Genomic DNA, 8898 nt, shown 5'->3' on the forward strand with positions numbered 1-8898 from the left:
CAGTGTTATTCTGACCGACTGTCAAAATAATTGGATATGAGTTTTTGTTTGTGGAAGAAAACTTGATGATACCATAATACAGATGTGTGTAAACAATGAGCTTTATACTTTATTCAGTGAGTGATACAGTCTGTAGATACATAGCGTTGATTCGTTAGTGGATTTGGTAGTTGTAAGTGTATTCTGGTACATGACTTCTTCCTCCTGCTGTTGAGAGATCATTACTACATGAAATACCTTCATGAATTTCAAACTACAGATATTTCTACTACACCACCATCATTATTGAATTCATTATTGCTTCAAATATTCCACGTTCACTGAAACAGAAGGAGGTTGAATTCTATCCTTAAACAGGTCATATTTTGCTAAACCCACTTTTTTTAGTCTTTGGTTCATTTATTTGTGTATTTGGACCCTAATAGTTCAAAAAGTTTGAATTTGAATCCTCCAGGTGCTGCAAAGCTATCTTTATATTCATTTTGGCAAAAGTCAAGTAGATTTTTACAACCTGTCTCAATTCCTTCTTAATTTGTTACAAGTAGTTATATCACGACATTTGCACATATAAGATTAAGACTTCAGACAAACAGTTCTCCGAGTACCCCATAATTGTTTATCAGCAGCAGAGGTTGTAGTCCATACTGAAAATATGTCCAAACTTCAAGCCGATTACCTAAAATGTTCAGCTGTTGGTTGTATTAATGAACACAAGTGGCTGAACGGGACAGAGCAGCACAGTCAACAACCTGGAGGGGGTGGGGTGTGAAGTGGCTCATGTGTATTTAAAGGGCCAGTGCTCAAAACGACCTTTCTGGTGTCATTACTCAGAAATAGGGTTGAAGATGGACCTGTGGAGTTGAATTAATGAAGAATTCAGACCCAAGTATAGCATTTACAGTTTACGTAGACCACAGGGAAATGTTTTAAAATGCATAATTCCATTTAAAAAAACAAAATATCACTCCTTTAAGACCACTTCAACAGTGTCACTGAAGAAGGGCCAGGGTTTTATCTTTCTTGAGAATCAGGAAATTCCTCAAGCATCCACTTGTATTTCTGTCCTTTAAAGAGCTTTCTCTGTTGTCTCCATATTTGCGGGTGAGTTATTTTGGACACACTCATACCTTCCACCAAACCTTGACTGGTTTCAGATGGACTCGACGACGCTATCGATGGCCTTAACTTCATCTTGGATGATGAGTTGCAGTCCACTCTCCTCCTTTGATAGGTGAAAGTCAGCATGGTTGAGAGAGTGTGCTGTCCTATCTGGATTTGTATCTGAAGGTGAGTCAGACAAACGGATATATGCCTTGAATTTAGTCATATGGTTCTGTTATTGCATTAGATTCTTACACCCACACACTGTACTCGCATATAAATGAGTATGATGTAGTGAGCTTGCATTTTCAACATTTATTGTTCACTGTCATTCTCACTGCTATCTATGAACTTTTATTCCTTTATTCTTTTGTGTGTAATGTTAAAAATGTGTCTGTAGTCATTTGACATTGCTTTCACTACAGACCAGGACAATGACACTTTCTTGTATCTTCTCTTTGTTTGAAATAAAACAATTGGTTATATAAAGTACATTTTATATATAAATACATTTAATACAGTTTGATGAAACAGTTCACTCAAACCTTAATACATTTAACTTGAGAAACTCTTGTCTTTTTCTGAACTCTTACAAATTTTTAGAAAAAGTCCTGCTCTACCACAAAATTTTCAGCTGTGAAGGTCACAAGTAGAGCTGTGTTAAATTTAGATCACTATTCAGGGTTTTTACATTTACACGTTCACATTGCAAAAACCAAACACATATTTTCATTAAATATAAAAGAATAAGACATGAAAACATTATGGATATTAAGGCTTTACATACTTGAGAATGCTGTACGTATCGCACATTCTGTTCTAAAATCTTTGTATTTTGTCTGAAAATTGATTTTGGTGTGCTTTTTGCCGCTGGTCAATAATAATTACCACAAGTAAAGAATTTAACATGCTAATACTGTACAACCTCAATTCCAAAAAAGTTAGGACACCATGTTAAACATAGATAAAAATGGAATTCTAAGACTTACAAACCTTATAAACTCATATTTTCTTCACAATAGAGCATAGAAAACGTATTGAATGTTTGAAGTGAGAAAAAGTACCATTAAAAAAAATAATAAGGTAACTTTAAAAAGAGATGGTAGTAATAGAACAAAAAGATGTTGGGTACAAAGAAGAACTAGATGGAGGAATATTTGGTGAATCAGCAGCGGGTCAGTGATATGATATAAAAAGTGAGGCAAAAGAGGCAGAATCTCCAAAAAGTAAAGACTGAGAGGTTCACCAATCTGCAAAAAACTATGGCTGCAAATTACGGAATAATTTCAGATTAATGTTCCTCAATGTAAAATTTCAAAGCCTTTGAATACCTCATCATCTGCAATACATGATATAACTAAGAAACGGTGAGAATCTGGGAAAATCTCAGAGTCCAGGCCACAAAATTGAAAATCATTATTGCATGCCCATGATCTTCAGGTCCTCAATCAGTGCTGCTTTAAAATCAGACATGATTCCGTGATGAAAATCCCTGCACGGGCTGAGGGACACGTCTAGAAATCCCTGCCTATGAACGCCATCGACAAACCCAGGTCAAAGCTCTATCATACATAGAAGAAGCCATATGTGAATATGATCCAGAACACAGCTGTCGACTCTGGGCCAAAGCTCATTTAACCCATAAAGCCCCAGTGGGAATTTTGTGGCAGTGCCCGAATTATTTTTTTCTCTAGATTTAACCTTTCTTAAATTATTTATCACCATTTATTACAGTAGTATCCTCTGTATTTTTTTTTTTTATTTTTTAGCGAAAATCATGTATTTTCTTACGTTTAATTCACTGATCATGTAGATGTTCATTAAAGCACCAGAGTAAAGTTGAGGGTTATTGTATCAAAAACAGAAAAAACTGCAGAAAAAGTGACTTTTTCAGTACAATATATCATTAACTGAACATAAACATAGTGTGTCCATCCACTGTCACTGATTGAACTTCATGGGTTTTACTGGTGAATCAATGTTGTAGAACAGGCGTGTCAGACTCATTTTAGTTCAGGGGCCACATTCAATTAAATTTGATCTGAAGTGGGCTGAACCAGTCAAATAATAACATAATAATATATACATAATGTCAACTCCAAACTTTCTCTATGTTTTAAAGAGAAAAAAGTACATTTACATTATGAAATGCTTACATCCACAAACTATCCTTTCAAAAGATGTGAATAACATGAACAAACTGAAAAAAATAAGTGTAATTTAATCAAATCACACGCCGGTTAACTTTGAATCAAAAAATTAGAACTGAGATAATGATTTCAAACTTTTTGTAGTTCAATAGTATAACATCTTAAGTTTCTAAATCCATTAAAATTTTTGCCAAAAAAGGATTTTCAAGAAAATTACAGAACTTTTTATATGAACTAACTTCAGTCCCTCAGAAAGTTCTCTAAGAATGAATAATAACATAACTTATCACTGCTATAATTTGAAATCTCAACTATATATTTCTATTTTCAATATAGTTTTATGACCTTTTATACACCCTTTTATCATTATAAAATTCATTTTGTCAGAAAAATTGGTGTGAATTGCTTTTTTAAGCATTTGAATATCAGATGTAGGGAATTTCACTTTTCTCAAAGAACATGTTTTTTTTTTTATCACAAATGAATCAAATGAGCTAAACCAATGGAAATTACTGAAAGTAAGCATTTAACCCTCTGCTTAAGCATGGCTTCACTGAAATTCAAGATTATTTTGTCACTAATTTAAAAAAAAGATTTATTTTTTTCCCCTGCATAACCAAAAATAGGTCTTGACATGAAATAGCTAGCTTGTGAAGGATTTTTTTTTTCTTTCACTTTCTATTTTTTAACAATATTAAGCCTCAGTTTTTCATTTACACATGTACATTATAACTTACAGATCACAGAGGATCTACAAACACAAAAAACATTTAGTAACAAGCAGAATATTGTTAAAATTACATTTCTCCTCAGACATTTCAGGTTGTTCATATTTGTTCAGGTTATTTACATTTTTTTTGCGAAATTAATCTTTGTTTTAGCGTAAATACATGAAAATATTTACATTTACACAGAGAAAAATTTGCATTTGTCATTATTTTTATGTTATTATGATAGTATTTTACTTGTCCTGCCCACTTGAGATTGAACTGGTCTGAATGTGGAACCAGAACTAAAAGGATTGTTAATATCTTAGTGTAATTTTTGCATTTCACAAATTCATCCCAAGGGCCAGACTGGACCCTTTGGCAGGCTCGATTTGGCCCCCAGGCCACATGTTTGACACCTGTGTTGTAGAAGATAATGGTGTTTCCATGTTCACTATGGAGCATATGAACATCCAAATGGGTCACATCTGATGACCATGAAAAGATGACAAACTGCATTATACATCAGTTATTTACATGGACTGATAGAATTAGTGGATCAACAGGTATTAAACATTTTACATCAGTAAATGCTTTTGGTCACTGGTGGCTATTTGGGTCTTTATGGGTTAACATGGACAGAGGATAAGTATAAAGCTGTTCTGTGGTCACACAAATAGAAGATTGACACTCGTTGTACAAACCACAGATGCTGCATCCTCCAGACTGAAGACCAGTGTGATCATACAGCTACTTATCAGTTTCGTTCCGAAAGTTAACTGTCTCTGTTAATTGTAAAGAGAAATTCTGATATTCATTCTCTCCATACAAATGACTGTTTGTTGCTTCTGTTCCATTCACCCGTACAGAACTGGTTTTGCTTACTCTGCACCTTATGCATGGAATCAGTTACAGAAAGACTGGAAACTAACTGAGTTAATTTCTTTGAGCACTTTTAAGTCCACAAAGTTTTTGAGGACAACTTCATAACTTGCACTTCTTTTTCTTAATCTGCTTGTAAATGTTTTTTTTTTTTTTTTACTAACTATTTATTCTCAAATGTGTCTGTTGTGTGTGTTTTAACTGTAATCTTGTAACTCTGTGTTGTATTTGCTGCTGCCTATCGTGGCCAGGACTCCCTTGTAAAAAAAAAAAAAGGTTCTTAATCTCAATGGTTAAATGGTTAAATAAATGTTAAATTAAAAAAATTATAATTAAACCCGTTAAATTTCAGACCCTTCACCGCTAACTGTATTTTTCTCTTTAAACTGTACATTTTCTTCGTCTAATCATTTGGTGTAAAAAGATAAAATATGAGTTTATGAGATTTGCCCATCACTGCATTCTGTTGTCATTTACATTCAGTGCAGTGTCCCAACTTTGTGTGGAACTGATCTACGTTCCTCTAACATCTGTGTGTGTATTCCTTTTAAAGTCCACTTACCTTTTTTAAGTTTTTTCAGGTTCTTCACACAGGTAAAACAAAAAAAAACCAAGAGGGAGAGAGAGAGCGAGACAATGGCAATGCTTAGAATCACATGAAAGGAATCTCCAGCCCTCTGCTCACTTTTAGGTACATCTGTGGAACAGAACAAAACAAAAATCAGACATTTCAGCTCAACGTGCAAATATTGGAGCTAGTGAAGCAGATGCCAACAAAAGTAGGATGCACATCATTTCTGTCAATAAATTGCATTAGTGTAGATACATACCTGGAAACCAACATACTGCGTCGTGAGTTTTGTTCCCTGGAAACAGTTCAACAAGGCCCAGAGCACGGCACCTGCTCACCAGCAAATATGGTTATTATGTTTGTTTTTTACTTGATGGGAAATTGTCATTGAAGTTGAACTCTACTGAATGAGTCTTACTGTGTGTGTGTCTTGCAGGTATTGTCCTTCTCATCAAAGTATGTTTTATCATCAGGGCATATTGATTCACACCCATAAGTATACTGTGTCACATGACTGAAGTTCCTGGCTGTAAAGATGAATAGATTTATTATTTTAAGCTCCTTTCAACCATTTCAACTACAAAGTCATGTTTGTCACTGAAAAACACCATGACGTGATATGTTTTAATACTAAGGCTCAAGTACACATCAAAACTTTCTATTCACTTGGATTCAAATAATGTCCATCTTACATGTTTTAGTGAGTTTCTGCCCAGCGACACATCTGTTTTCCACACATTTTGTACACATATCATTGGAACACAGGAAACCAGAGCGGCATGAACATTTTGCATCTGTGGTTGAAGTACATTTCTCAGAAGACTCTGTAGACCGACAAAAAGACAGACCACAGAATTTCCAGTTGAGGACATTTGTGTTCAGCTTTATTGAATGCACCATCAGCATCAGGGCAGGTAGAGATACCAAGAACAGGGCTACCATTTTGAATAAAACATCATACTGTTTTCAGTCTTACCTTGACAATCCTGGCATTTCTCGCATCTATCAAGTACATTAGATGTGTTGGCAAAATAGCCCTCTGGACAGGGGCTACAGACAGTTTGTCGGTGCTCTGAGCATAATTCTTCTGCAAATTGACCTTTAACATGAGAAAGAAGTTAGTTATAGCGCTGATTCACAATAACATGACAGATAAAATCATTTATCATGCTTAAATTTATATTGATCTTTAAAATGCAATTCCACTACATAGTTATTAAATTTTTATTACTTATTAATATCATTATTATTTTTAGATTGTTTTTTTTACACAATCTTTAAGTATGTACTTTTTTTTTCTGGCACTTTATTCTGTTGCTGCCTTCACCATTGATACCCCCCCCTATGGGATCAATAAAGTCAAATCAAATCTAATCTGATGTAAAAATTAAGTCTTTTTTTGTTTTACCTGGTTGACATTTGTCACAGCACCGTCCGCTCACCATTTCCTGTTGATCATTGCAGCTGGTAGCATATCCAAAAGTGTTTATATTCAATAAACATATAACCACCAAGTAAAGGCTCTGATAAAGCATTGTGACCACCGCTCTACTGATGCCTTTGGGATTTATACTATGAAGTGGGCGCTGCTGACGTCGGTGTTGTCACATAACTGTGGTTAAGTCACAGCGAGACGTTTTGAGAGATGCATTATTTGAGGAAGTGAAAACCCAACCACTGCCTAAACATCAGATGACTTTTAATCTTAAAAAGCTGCCTGATAAATATGTTTTTCTATTTGTTTTTTTGTTTATTTCTTTCGATTGTCTTTCATTTTACTTAATCATGTATGCGCTGCTGCACTTATCTTTCATGATGGAAGCCCTTCCCTTGTTTTTTTGTGCTGATTTGTCTGCAGAGGCTTTCAGGTAAAACATGCAGGTGTGTTCTTTTCAGGAATCATGACTTGTGTATTTTTGATCTGTTTCTTAAAGATGTGCAACATTAATACTAAACTCTTGTAAGGGAAATTAGCAATTATCACTGGAAATACTGAATTGTTTGTAAAGATTTTTACTATAATATATGTATGTAATGATGTTATGTGCTGATAAAATTACTGTGACTATATGTGTTACTACAGTGTACACACCACTAAGTGTAAAGGTAAAGCTTTATAAGAAGGGTTCCTTAATTAATGTTAGTTAGTACATGATTAAGGATTAATTAACTGTTTAATAATATATTAACAATCATTATTATGTATTACTTAGCATTAGGTAACATATTAGTTAACGTATTAATAAGCAGTTAATTAATGTTTACTACTCAAAGTTAGCTCATAAATTATTAAGCATTAATAAAAGTTGAATAATGTAATTAGTTATCATTATGTATGCACTACTTAGCATTAATTAACACATTGTTTATAAATTAGTAAGCTGTTAATAATGCTTTGGGCTGATGTCCCTGGCCCCCTGGGGCCTGGGCTCGGCTGCTGTGGGGCCTCTGGTGGGGGCCTCCTCAACCATCTTCGGGGCGGGCACACTGTCGCCTCTCGGGTAGGGGGGGGGGGGGACTGGATCCCCCCTCTCTGTGGGGTCTGCTGGATGGCCGGGCCTTGGGGCCCTCTTGGTCACTCCCTGATCCTTGGTGGGAGTGCGGTTGCGGTTGCATGCCTGTGTTCTTCACCTCAGTCTCTTTGCCTGATTCACTCTGTCATAGCAGATTAATGTGAACAACTGATGTAGTGTGGATTTGTTACTGGTATTATTTGTTACAGGTATAATTTGTGTGAATGTGGTATACAGTATTTTGTTCATGCTTTCTTTTCTTATATTCATCATTTAACCCTTTCATGCATAGTGGTCACTCCAGTGGACAGCTATTCTACAGCTGTTCTCTTATATATTCATGGATTTTGTTGTTCTTTTCGTTGTTTTTTTTTTTTTTTTTTTTTACACATATCTTTATTAAAGTTTTAAGACACTACATGTATTTTCTGACATGAATTGGTAACATTATGTAGATCTCTCCTGAGGATAAACCCCCAGAATCACAAGCCTTCCCCACAGTTTTCACACAATTTATCAGTAAATACATGTTTCTGTGTGTCAAAATTAAAATTATTTTTTATTATTAAAAATATTTTTGCAACTTCATGAAAAATAGGTTCATAAGAATTATTTTTTTATTTTTTTTTTTTGTCATTTATACTTTTTTAAATGTATTTTAATTTTTGTTTTTATTATTATTATTATTATTTTATTTATTTATTTATTTATTTATTTTTCAGAAGAAAATTTTCTATCTCTTTTTTTTTTTTTTTTCATGCCTAAAGAGGAATAAAAACAGTCCGGAAAAAATTTTTGATTAAGGTTCTCATAATTCGTGCATGAAAGGGTTAATAGGTCTTATGTATTTTATTGTATTTTTTTTTTTTTTTTGTAGTTTTGTTTGTTTTGTTTTTCCTCTTTCTTCTGCTCAGTTTACTCAGTTCTGTTTGTAGTTACTATTACCATTATAATTATCACCATGGTTGTTACTG

At 34.1% G+C, this 8898-nt stretch overlaps 1 protein-coding gene across 1 annotated transcript; it reads right to left on the reverse strand.

The window, feature by feature from the left end:
• Positions 1-851: 851 nt before the first annotated feature.
• On the reverse strand, positions 852-7006 carry tnfrsf18 (tumor necrosis factor receptor superfamily, member 18). Its single transcript, XM_030134880.1, has 7 exons — positions 6820-7006; positions 6388-6510; positions 6104-6235; positions 5830-5938; positions 5671-5741; positions 5403-5537; positions 852-1281 (listed from the first exon to the last, which is right to left on the reverse strand). The coding sequence occupies exons 1-7, from the start codon at positions 6944-6946 to the stop codon at positions 1151-1153; spliced, it is 828 nt and encodes a 275-aa protein (XP_029990740.1). The 5' UTR covers positions 6947-7006; the 3' UTR covers positions 852-1150.
• Positions 7007-8898: the final 1892 nt, after the last annotated feature.

Source organism: Sphaeramia orbicularis, chromosome 5 (genome assembly GCF_902148855.1).
Source record: "Sphaeramia orbicularis chromosome 5, fSphaOr1.1, whole genome shotgun sequence".
NCBI lineage: Eukaryota > Metazoa > Chordata > Actinopteri > Kurtiformes > Apogonidae > Sphaeramia > Sphaeramia orbicularis.

What these genes read in the sequence shown, in the direction of transcription:
- tnfrsf18 (XM_030134880.1), bottom strand. Translation starts at nt 6,946, where the DNA reads ATGCTTTATCAGAGCCTTTACTTGGTGGTTATATGTTTATTGAATATA. An exon ending in CTGTGACAAATGTCAACCAG is followed by an intron (nt 6,511 to 6,819) that starts GTAAAACAAAAA and finishes CTCATGTTAAAG; the next exon opens with GTCAATTTGCAGAAGAATTA. An exon ending in CCTGAAAAAACTTAAAAAAG is followed by an intron (nt 1,282 to 5,402) that starts GTAAGTGGACTT and finishes ACTCACCTTCAG; the next exon opens with ATACAAATCCAGATAGGACA.